The sequence below is a fragment of the Telopea speciosissima genome, chromosome 11 (assembly GCF_018873765.1).
Source record: "Telopea speciosissima isolate NSW1024214 ecotype Mountain lineage chromosome 11, Tspe_v1, whole genome shotgun sequence".
Classification (NCBI taxonomy): Eukaryota; Viridiplantae; Streptophyta; class Magnoliopsida; order Proteales; family Proteaceae; genus Telopea; species Telopea speciosissima.
In genome coordinates, this window is record NC_057926.1 from 14,345,451 (window position 1) to 14,358,058 (window position 12,608).

At 41.0% G+C, this 12,608-nt stretch overlaps 2 protein-coding genes across 2 annotated transcripts in view; both read right to left on the reverse strand.

The window, feature by feature from the left end:
- The window catches only part of LOC122645810 (calmodulin-binding protein 60 B-like), a 39,920-nt gene extending 36,572 nt beyond the window's left edge, over positions 1-3,348 (reverse strand). Inside the window, exons 1-2 of the mRNA XM_043839177.1 lie at positions 2,921-3,348; positions 1,009-1,084 (exon numbers count right to left, since the gene is read on the reverse strand). Coding sequence (XP_043695112.1) covers positions 1,009-1,084; positions 2,921-3,042 — 198 coding nt within the window. The 5' untranslated portion in view covers positions 3,043-3,348. The remainder of the gene's footprint in view (positions 1-1,008; positions 1,085-2,920) is intronic.
- Positions 3,349-10,159: 6,811 nt separating this feature from the next.
- LOC122646689 (ADP-ribosylation factor 1-like) overlaps positions 10,160-12,608 on the reverse strand; it is a 45,873-nt gene continuing 43,424 nt past the window's right edge. The window contains exon 9 of the mRNA XM_043840281.1: positions 10,160-10,416. Coding sequence (XP_043696216.1) covers positions 10,383-10,416 — 34 coding nt within the window. The 3' untranslated portion in view covers positions 10,160-10,382. The remainder of the gene's footprint in view (positions 10,417-12,608) is intronic.

Sequence of the window (12,608 nt, forward strand, 5' to 3'; positions counted from 1 at the left end):
AATCAGTAAAATACACACAATAAGATTCAGCATAGTAGTTTCCACAGGCTAGAGATTAAGATATCAAACTAAGAAAGAAAAAAATCTCAATTCACCAGATGTGAAATAAGTTCAACTAACAAAAAGAGAAGGAAATATCTTTTTAAACAACGCACAAACAAGAATAACTCACTATAATAAGAAGCAAGCATGAATGGCTGGTTCCCAAGATTTGATTCACACCAACTGAGATGGCCAAAAACCTCTTACTCCTTTTTCCTCTAACCGGGAAAAAAATACTAATCCATTTTCAGTGATTTTAAAAATGTAAAAGGAGACATGCAGATGCAAATGATTAATTGATCAAATATTTCTCTCATATGGTCTTGGCACAAATATCTCTCTCACAGAACAAATAAAAAATGTTTCACTAGCTAGAAGATTGTAACTGGACAGTTAGAGACTCAAATATAGCATTTGATGAGACTCGACCAAGAAAATAAATACATCAATACAGTTTCTCGTGGACCATTTATGGTTTCTCTAATCAATTGAAGAAATTGTAATCATCTGATAGGCTATTTCTTTTTCAATCTAGTCAGTTGTAGGACCAATAATGCTATGAGTATATCAGTAGCTAAAAATAAAATTTGGAGACGGCTGTAACATTCTGCATTGTTTGGAGATGGCTGTAACCTTCAGAATTGTCAGGGCAAAGGGGACCTTAAGACTCGAACCTAGGCATTGCCTGGCAACCCAAACCTTTTTACTGTTGCTCCAAGCAATGGCTCCTACTCCATACACTAATATGGTTCATGTAAAGTATTGAGATATTCAATTGGAGTTCTAGGTATTTAAAGTACTACACAGATGAATTTGACAAAAGAAAAAGCACTTAAGTATAGAAAAACAACACAATGACTAAACCAAAATTTCTGGCCAAGCATCCAAAGGCAAACAGTAAAGGAAACATCCAAAATTCTACATATAAAGAAAGAGAGAGCCAATGTATTAGATTGTTCATCTTACAACTTTACGAAGAATAGGCTCCAATGATGAGCAAAGCTTCTGCAGACTATCCACCTTGAGCGCCTCAACAATTACACTGCACGCAATTATTTTTCAATGCACATGTCCTTATATACAAATTAATAATGCTGATAGAACCAAACTATTTGTTTCTCTTTAAAAAAGAACAAATAAAAAGAACGGAACAGAAGTTGCTAAAGATAGAACTTGACATCAATGGTAACCACACATCAATAAGGACTAAACAGAAGCAATGAAACAAGATTCACCCACATCTAAGTTTAGCCATCAATTGGAAGCCTCACCTGACAAAGCAGCTGGCAGAGCTGAAAGAAATGACACTAAGAGGAATCCCTTTCTTCCTGTTAACTGAACCTGGGCAGACCTGGTTCGGGTTTGGCACCCACCCATGGGCAGCCGGTTGGACCAGGGTGGGTCAGCCACTTAAGGAGTTGGCCTTCCCCCTTTGGCTGTGTTTCCTATTTAGAATGGGACACTGTAAGGAGGTGGGGACTTATTACATATAGACATAATCAAGTAACCCCTAACCCTAACTGCATTCTTGCAACATTCTCTCTCTCACTCCCAATCTTGTTCCCCAAGTTACTAGTGTGTTCTCTGTGGGATTCCATCTGTTCTCAAGGATTTGTGGTGTGGAGTTCTCCGTGGAGAAGCCTTTCAAGATATCTAGAGATTGTAGAAGAACGTTCGAGTTTGCAAAGCTTGTAACCAAATCCATACGAGATCCTTCCGCTACGTTCCCATCTCCTTTCAGGTAACACCCTAATATGTGGTAGTTTGTTTGCATTGGTATCAGAGCGGGTTTTTAGTTCACTTTCGTTTGGGAAGAGAGAGATTTTGAGACGAAAGGTCGCGTTTTCTTTTGGGGTTTCTATTTTTTGAGATTCGCAACCACTGGCGGTGTGCATGCTGCCATGGCAGCACGCGCACCGCCGCTAGATGCCGCTGCCCTTGCGCGCCACCCCTTCTAGCTGAGCGCCTTCTTGGCCGCGCATCTCCTTGGCTGTGTGCCCCTTGCCGCGCCGCTGTCTGGATGCGCCTGGGCTGTGCGCTTCAGCCCCAAACGCGCACCTTGCTGTTGCCGCTCCACCCGCGCACCTGCTCTCTCTCTATCTTTCCTCCCTCCCTTGATCTCTGCTTGCCGCTGTGATAGTGTTGAACAGTATAACATCATGACATATAAAATGGTGTTTGACCACCAACACTTTGGTTCAATTTCCAATGAACTGATGTTGAGAAATCAATTTTGCAAGGTCCTTTTTTCCCACTTATCTCACAAAGCCGCTAATTTTTTACTAAAATCGAAATTGCATCCTAAATGCACCACATTATAGGAAACCTAACTGCTAGAGTTCCCACACAATGAAACTGGATGTCCTGTGAATGAACGGAAAGACCATGCACAATCAACAGGTGCATCCACGAGAGAATTCTCGAGAAAAATGCCTTATGGGGCAAAGCGTTAAGTGCTATGTTCCAGAACTCTCTCAAAATCCTTATGAACTAAAAATATGCTGGTAGTAACAAACTTACAATATCCCTTATCAAGAAAAAATTTCCTCTCCTTTTCACGACATTGAATTAAGTGTTAAAGATATTCTGGAAAAAGTGAATACGTCAACATGTCAGTCCTTTTCTCTAAAAGCAACCACTAGCAGTTCAACTTCAAATGACAGCCACAAATAGCTACAGTTGCAAACTCTTGTCCTTGCTTCTTTTTCTCGCAAAATTGCATTTCTATCAGACAATTAACGTAATCAAGACGTAAAATCATGCTTACCGAAATAAGGAAGAGAGAATTTTTTTCAATTGAACCCGACTGATAAAACAAACTGAAGCGAAGTAAAGCACTATCGAAAACAAAGATTATGCATACGCAACAAAGAATTACCTAGCAAGTGCAGGCCGCTTCTTCGGAGACTGTCCTTCTTCTGCATCATGCGGATCCAGCACTCGTTTCTCCCTATTCATAGTGTTGGATCTCTCCAGATACCTAGTCGTGGGCCTCTGCATTTAACCAGGTTCCCGCAGCGACAAAACAACAAAAACCCTAATATTCACAGATTTGGAACACAAATTCACCCTCCCTCTCAGCAATTCGCCATCAGATCAAAGACCTAACCTCTTCCCAGACCACTCCTCAAGTCCCGACTCTCGATCTAAAATCAGTCACAGATTCAGCTCAGATTTCATGAAATTTAGTAGTAGATTCAAAGAGGAAAAAACCAGACAAGCTCCAAAACCCCCATGACAACAAAAAGAAAGAGAGAGGATCGAAAACTTTGAGAATTTTTTAAGACTGAGTGGACTGAGAAATTTCAACAGGAGGAGAGAGAGGGAGATATTCTTCATTTTTTCTAGATATAGAAATATCTTCGTTTTCCTTTGATTATTGGTCGTCGCTAGTCAACCAACTTGAGACCCTGACCGTCCGATTTTAAGTGATGAGGATAGCGTTGCCTTTTGATTGTAACGATGAACATCTCCCTGATTTAATTGTGAGATCCTGGCCGTCCAATTTTTCAGGAGAATAACCTGCTTTTTAATTATAATAACGAGAATGTCCCTGCTCCCTGTAACATGAAATTGTTTGTACTAGGGGTGTAAGTTTGGCCATGTTGGCCCGAGCTCGCCTTGAGCCTGAATAGGGCCTGGGTTGGATTTTTCAACCCTGAGAGTGAGTTAGGGTTGGGTTAGGTTAGTGTTGAGGCCTTGGGCTGAGCTCGGCCTGGCTCGGCTCGGCCCTATGCTTTATAATTTAGTGTTTGCATATTCTAATTTTGGGAAGATTACGAGATTAGCCACAAATGAGTTTCGTTTTACAAAACGGTCTACTCCATCTTTAATTTAACAAAGATAACCAAAGTTTCTTAAAACAAACCTCGAAAAACAGTCTCTTGTCTGGTTTTTTGATGTTTTTATTATAACATGCTACTTTATTTGGGTTGCTCGAAATAAGGCATTGTTTGGCGTAGAGAGACCTAATCCGACTCGGATTATAACACAAATTTCAAGTTATTTATCTGATATGAAACTTCCCCCCCCCCCCTTATTACATCATCGAATGTAAATAATGAGCCGGATATTTGTTTGTCTATTTCACAATTCCATGGCTTACCAAACCTCAATTTTCATGTTGTAACTTGCGTAGGATACTACATACCAGGTTTGAGAATAGCAGCATGGGCTTATTGTTCTTTGACAGGAGGAAGACTTACCTTTTTGGCTGCTGGATTTCAGTCTGCTTCGACAAAACTGGAACCGATTTTGTATAGTATTAGGACTGGGCTGGATCAAGCATCAGTTTTGGGATTGCAAATCCAAGAAGTATGGTGTTCTTATCCTATGATCGTCAATGTTCTTCCATCTCCTACCGAATCAGCCTAACCCTTGCAGCATCTTAAAGATCTGCTATATATTTCTGACTCGTATAGTAACATTAAGTATATAGCTCAAGGAGATCCTTTTTGTATAACTATAGTGGTGAACATAGCTCGCAATGCACTGGTCAACAAAACTGTATATAATTCCTTTCCTTAATATAACTTGTGTTTTCTCACCCAAAAAAATATATATAACCAAAGAAAAGATCACAATCACAAAAATAGGCAAAACAGTGTTATACAATCCTGGGTACAACAATCATATTTTATTGTGGACAATTTTTACCCTTCCACCTTTCCTTCTCCATTACCATGTCCGCCTTTGTAACCCTACCGCCCCACCACTGCTACCACATCCCACCCCTGTTGCCATTGCACTCATCCACCTTTCAAACCAACCCACCACGTATGGTTTCCTCTGCCACCAGTGTCCCTGCATCTCACCTTTGACTACCAAATTAGCACAACCGCCCTATAGGCTTTGTCGGCCAGCCTAGCACCATATTGTTGCAGGGCATTGGATCTGTGGCGTTGCCCACCATCTTTGCGCCGCTGGCTCTGCAACCGGAAATGGATAAGTAGGGGATTGGTATTTTTTGGTTTTGGATGGTGGTGGTGGTGAGCAGGTGAAGGTAGAGAATGGGATTTTACATGTGGCAGGGAAGAAGAAAGTACGCTTCTGCAGCGGAGGCAACATGGACGGATGGGGAAGAAGTGATTCACCTAATCTTGGAACCTTCCAACGTGGCTTTGCCATGTCCGAAATGGACGGAGAACAAAAACTCAGCCAAATTGGTCATCGCACTCATTTTCTGTATCGAATCAAAGAGAATTACTTGTGTTATGTTAACCTTTTTTTCATTGTGAAAAAATTTTGAGAAAATAACAGGGGAACGGAGCCCCTGTTTTCCAATTCAAATCGAAGAGAGTTGTGATTTGGTAGCTTTTTTATTTGATACAATTCCTATTCGTTTAAAAGTAAAAAGTGGATCAAAATCTTTCTCTATTAAATCCCATGCTAATCTATTCTCTTTGGTCATAATTAGTTTGAGCGAGATAGATGTAGAATACGATTTCAGGAATAGAAAGGTTGGGAAGGATTTGAGGATGGATTCCTTGAGGCCATGGGAGAGGACGAAAACGGTGAGAAGAAGATTAAAAGGAAGAAGCAACAGTTTGCTGGTATCTAGGACTTGGAGATGTAGAATTTCTAATATATTTTTCTATTCGAAGATGGGTTAAACTGCAGAAAAATAATGTTCTCTATTTCTTTCAGGGACATAGTTGGCGGCTTGAAGAAGAAGAGGACCCAACCTCAGCCATGCAAGCGCCTCTCCGCGAGAAGGTAGTCCCTGGGGCCAAAGAAGAAGAAGAAAAAGTGGAGAAGTTGGTCCCCGAAGCCAAAGCAGACCGGGCTTGGGCATTGCGGCCATTGCAAGGGGATGGCCGGGTGGATTGGAGGATGGTAGTCCAGATAAAGCAGATACAACAGAAGTTACGGTGATAGCGAGGGCGGCAGCAGGGGTGGGGCGGTAGGGGTTACAAAGGCGGATATGGTAATCGAGAAGGAAAGGTCGAAGGGTAAAATTGTCCAAAAAAAATACGATTGTTGCACCCAGGATTGTATAGCATTGTTTTGCCTATTTTTGTAATTGTGATCTTTTCTTTGGTTATATTTGTTAAATTAAAGATGGAGTAGACAGTTTTGTAAAGTGAAACTCATTTGTGGCTAATCTCGTAATTTTTCCTATAATTTTTGTGTAGTATCTAATTATCTATTGGTTTAACAAAAAAAACATTTAATTATTTGATCCAAAGTATTTAAAATTTTAAGATGGGTAAATTACTCCCCCCTCCCCCCGAACATGCCTGAATGAAAAGTCCCACCTTGGGTATTGAGTACTAACTCTCCCCTCCCCTGAAATCAAAAGATTCTATTAACCGTACCTATTTCGTAAAAAATCACTGTTAAGTGATGACATCACCCTAAATATATTCAATTAAACCCCAAAATACCCTTATGTTGTGATATTTCAATAATACCCCTAACCATATCAAAACCCTAAAAACATCTCTAGAAACCCTAGTTTCTCCAGCTTGAGTAACGGTCACTACCATCACCACCACCACCACCACCACTTCCATAGCCACGATCACCACCTTGTATCCACCACTGCCGCACTCACGAGGTCCAAAACCCATATAGACACAATAATAATACCAAAAACCCAAAAAAATAGAAGCAGTAGCTTCATCCACCACTTCCGACCACCAGTAGAGTCTCTCACCTTCTTCGGTTTTGCATTGGTTGGCAATTTGCCGTTAAATCCAGAGAGTTTGCAATTCAAAGCCATCTAGTGAAAACCCAACATATTTTCATGGAAATCTTTGGAAGTTTGAGTGAAACCCTAGTAATTGCCAAAAAGCTCATCGACACTCAAGAAGTAAAAGATTGCATAACACCGTGTTTGGTTGCGTAAATTTGTGGGAGCATATATTGATTTTGAATGGGAATTTCTAGATGGACATTATAGTGGGCATGACCTTGGATTCTCCGGGTTCCGGACATACATTCAGAGTTCGGGTACAGATATAACAGATGCACTCAACCAAAGGTCGCAACCCCTGTCTTTAGCATCTTTGGTTGTTAGAAAAGAACTCATTTAAGAGGCTAGACGGTTCAACTTGGAACTATTGATGGAAGGCACTACCCTATCTTTGGCAGCCTTGGTTTTATAGCTGTCTCTTTGAGAGAGGATCATCACGGCTCAAGTGTCAGACCAAGACTAGCAAAATATTATTGAGAACATTCGTGAGGGAAAGCACCAGTACTCAGATTACATATTGATCGAGGAAAGTGTTCTCAAGTTCAAGGATAGATTGTGCATGCCTGCGAATGATGAATTGAAGGGCATTATTTTGAAGGAAGCTCACAGTTCTCCCTATGCTATACACCCAGGCAACACTAAAATGTATGAGGATTTGAAGCAAGTTTACTGGTGGTCGGATATGAAGGTAGATGTGGCAACGTTTATATCTAAATGTTTGATCTGTCAACAAGTGAAGGTGAAGAGGCATAGACCTCATGGACTGCTACAACCCCTACCTGTACTAGAGTGGAAGTGGGAGAACATCTCCATGGATTTTGTCATAGGGCTACCCCGTACCTCTAGGAGAATGGATGCTATTTGGGTGATCATAGATCGATTAACTAAGACGGCCCACTTCATACCTATGAAGGGGACCTTCCCAATGGACATATTGGTCAAACTTTATGTGGACAACATAGTCAGCTGCATGGTGTTCCGGTTAACATTGACTCCGATAGCGACCCCAAGTTCACTTCTAAGTTTTAAGATGGTTTCCAAAAGGCCATTGTAGACATCTCATTTTGTCTTTCCCCCCGGAGATTCCCCGTAATGATAATGAGCACCTTCCAAAGCCTAGAGTCGATGTATCTGTGGATGTAGTATTAGTGTGCACTGCCCGAATCCGTTTATCGATCGTCGTTTTCACTTTTTGGAGCCCAAATCAGAGCCTCCAAGCCCCCTAAGAACCCCTGAAAAGGCTAGCTCTGACCCAGACCCCTTGGAACCACCCTGGCCCAAACAACCCATTCCATCCCTGTCGACGTCGAAACCTAGGTCGACACTCAAAGACCCCGAGTCAATATCGACATCGGCATATCCCAGTTGATTGTCGAGCAGAGCATTCCTACTATCTAACTTACCTCAACATTCAGAAAATAAACACCGACAGCTGAGCCATTTCCCTCGATGTCGAGTAATGTTCATCGATAGCCACTCGATGTCGACTCGACCCCAGTTCACTGTCAAATCTGTGCAAATCTGAGAAGCCAAAACTTTCCATGTTTAGCTCCGATTTCAATTTATTTCACGACCAAGATTTTTTTTGGCATCTTGGATGCGTATTTTAGCTTCTTTAGGCCCCAAGAAACATCCCCTAAGGCAACTAACCACTTGCCCACACCCAATTGGCCATAACCTTGACCAAACACCCATCGCCAATGCAAAGACAACCCCTTTCGACGATCCGAATCAATCCCCAAGTCCTTACACGAATTCGGGAGTGCACACACCCCTCTACATCTATAAATACACTCTCACGTTGAGGAGTGTCCCTAGTTCAATTACATACTGTTTGGTGCTTGCTTGCCCCAATCTTAACTTCCTGACGGAGAAGTGGAGTGTAGGTGTATGCTCTAGTCATGCCACCCTGTGGTATAGGGATTGGGGTGTAACAATTTATCTTCAAGATTCCACATCACACCTACTTCTGGCATGGACATTTATCTTGGCATCCCTCAGTTCTTGGGGAAACTCAGAAAATCCCAATGTGACCATTAAATTGAGAGAGTCAACAAAAAGCTTCACTTATGTAAGGCCAAAATTTTAAGTGCTGCAGGGAAGCAAACTCTTATCCAGTCCACACACTGCCATTCTGCTGCACTATATGTCCTGTTTTCGACTGCCGACACAATCCATGGGGAGTTGGATTCTTTATGTAGCAAATTTTTTTGGAGTAAGGGAGAGAAAAGGGAGAGAAATCTTTGATAACCACGGTGAGTTGGAACAATATTTGCCAGTCCAAATGAAATGGTGGACTGAATATAAAGTGCTCGGATCTTATGAATCCAGCTCTACTAGCCAAAAAGGCTTGGGAGTTGCTAACGCCAACAAGATCTCTATGGTGGCATGTTATGAAGCAAACTTAGTTTCCTAGAAAGGAATTTCTTCAAGCTGCAACTCAAGCATCTACTTCCTGGGCTTGGAAATCAATCCAAGGTGCGGTTCCACTACTTAGGCGGGGCTTCTTCATCCAGGTGGGGACTGGTTGTCTCCATAAATCCTTGGCATGACTTCTGGATCCCAAATCGGCTCGCTCGGATTGCTCCATACCCTCTTCAACATGAAGCCCCAACTTCAGCAACTCATCGATCCCAACTTCCATGAGATGGAAGATGGAGGTTATTATGCACTGGTGGCCTGTGGAGACTCCTCTTGCTTTCTGGCTATATCACTACCAATTTTCCCACAGGAGATTGCTTTACCTGGCTCCCTACAGCCAATGGTAAAAGTTTTCAGTTGCTTCTTACCGTCTTGCTCTTGATGATGATTTGAATCCTCCAAATAAGATGTGGCTTCACTTATGGCATACCCCCACTGCTCCAAAGGTGAAAATCTTTCTATGGAAGCTAATGTTAGGCCGACTTCCTACGGCCAATCTTCTTCACAGCTGGGGTTTAAATGTACCCCCAACATGTCTAATATGCAATAGTGGGTCTCTTGACCCCAATCATCTTTTCCTCCGTTGTCAGCATGCCCTCTCCTTATGGGATAGAGTGAATATGAAAGATATCATCCTTTCATCCGACATCAGGGAGCATATGAATCAAGCGTTCTCCAACTCCTCTAACAATACAGATGTTTACAGAACTGCTAAAATTGGAAGCATGCTTTGGCAAATGTGGACCACCTATATGAGTTTCATACATGGAGAAGATCTGCAGCCTGTGAACCCCACAGCTTACAAAGCTCTCTTGTTAATAGAAAAATTGGTGGGTGATATGGCAGTCGTGTGATCACACGCTTGAATCCACGAGGTTTTGTACCCATTCAATGGTTGGTTTATTGAGAAGCGTTTCTAAAAGAACCACAGTTTAACAATCCTTCATTGTATAAAAAAGACCTCACTTTCCACTGACAAAGAAATAGGACAAAAGGCGAACCAGTAAATATGAACAAAATTAAAGGGAAATCCTTTAGCACCATTTTATAGTAAAAACTTGTTTGAACTATTCTCATCCCAAAAACAATATCCCAATGACTTAACCCCCCAATCCTTAAACTTTCATCTCGCAATTCATACCAAAGTAATGATAATTTTGTCTTCACTACTTTGTATATGGCTGGAGAGCTGCACATTTACCCTGATTCTTCTCTAACGAAGTTAGCCACCTCCTGACTTGAGGGTATTGCTCAGCCTGCATGCAAGATTCAACAGCTTCACATAAGGCTTCCAAATCAAGTAGAAACACTACCATCTAATGTATTCTCATCATCATTCCGTGGTAAACGTAAACTGGAAACACATGTAGATTCCAAACTCCCAAGAGAACAAACAGTAGAAAAGTTTAACTGTGAAACAGAGCATGTTAAATGGCAACTATTGAAGAGTATAACCGTAAACATGTGACAGTTGACCATCTGTGAAACTAATGATTTTCTTGATTTTCTCATGAAACCAAAAGGCAACAGAAGATTGACAAAAGCGTATTTTCTTTGGGTGCATTCTGTTAAGTTCTCGCAAATCTTCACAAGAGCTTCCAGTCAAAATCCCAAGTCAAGAAAGCTTCCATGACTCTGTGTAATGTATGCATTAACATGCATAAATACATATCCAACTGATCAACTATCTAAACATAACCAACTTATCTTTACGGCATAACAGAACTTCAAATCTATATTTTCATAATTACGGAACAATGGAAATCCGAAACACACACACACACGTCACACACACACATATCTGAACACATTAAATGTATACCCTATGTACAAATATAAGAGCTGCAATTAAAATAAAATATTCCTATTATCATACTGAATAGGTCAATTAAAATAAACCAAAATAATATAGCTCAAACAAAAGGAAATACGAAGGATCAGACACCTGGATGATGCAACAGCTTGCCCCAATTGACATACAATAAAATCTATGAGAAATTTACTTGGAATATCAGGAAATTCATTAGCACCATCAGTTGCAAAGTATAACGGTTAAACAAATCTTGCCAGTTCAAGTCTTAAAGAAGCCTGAGTGATGCAGATTGCCAGCATGAAGACCAGGGCCTATTCTAGTCTTTTGGTTCACGGTTTGAACCAGTGTTCTAGTTTTTTTTTTTTTTTTTTTAACCAGTGTTCTCGTTTAATTGAACCTGGGCTCAAGTTTTAATTCAGATCTGGGTCACCCATCTCGTTTGGGCCTTAATGGGCTTAATTTCAGGGCTCCAATGGGTGCTAATAATGGGTAACATCTAGTTTCATGGGATTGGGGTCTATTTTATAATTTATAGTACTTTCTAGGTTCACGGGGTTTTGGTCCAGATCGGGGTCACCCACTCACCCAACTCGTTTGGGCCTTAATAGGCTTAATTTCAAGGGCCCAATGGGTTATAAGGGCTTTGGGCACTTTACTTTTGGGTTATTTAACGCAGGAGTGCTTTAATGGGCTGCTATTATGAGATTGAGGCCTAGTTTAATTTTTAGTACTTTATATTTTCTGTTCTGGATTAGTTTACAGCACACTTCACATCCTACAATGATTTTATGAGTAAATCAAGATAGCTTTTGCCCAATTGTTTTGTGGTGAATCAGAACTAGGTACTGTGGTGATTCAGTTCCAGCCCTGTTGTGATGGTTCAGCAGATTGGTTGAATGGTGGTGATTCCAATCAAGGCCTTTGGTGGTGATTCAGTTCCAGCCCAATTACTATATCCTTTCTTTTCTTTGTCTATCTTTCCTCTTTCTTCCTGAAAATCACAACTACAAGTAAGTTTACCGTGCATTACTTAATCAGTTACCGTTCCTTTGGTTTTAAATCTGGTTTTGGATCCCATATTCTTATCCATGTTTCTACTACTATTCTACAGTTTCTGTACTGTTTCCATTCCAAGGCAAAGCCTTGTATAAAAGCTGTTTCAGATCAGAATTTTACCATTGATTTATGAGACTACTGTTTTGGATCTGAAACTCCTATTTCTTGAACTGTTTGCTACTTGTTTCTAAATCTAATTGCAGTTTGTTGCTATTTCTGCTACTTGATCCTTGTTTCTATTTGAGTTTGACTAGCTATTTCTTGATTACTACTTGCTATTTTCTGTTAGTTACTAAATCTATTACTTGCAACGATTTGACAGGGGTGGTGGTGATGGTCATATATATATATATATATATGACGTATGGGCCGGAATGTTGGGAAGTTAATAAGTGTCATATAGCGAAGCTATGTGTTGTAGGGATGAGGATGCTAAGATGGATGTGCGGCAAAACTAGGAAGGATAAAGTGAGGAATGAACGTATTAGAGCTGATGTGGGAGTTGCCCTGATCAGTGACAAGCTCTGAGAATGTCGTATGAGGTGGTTTGGCCATGTGCAACGGAGGCTGGGGGCCTCC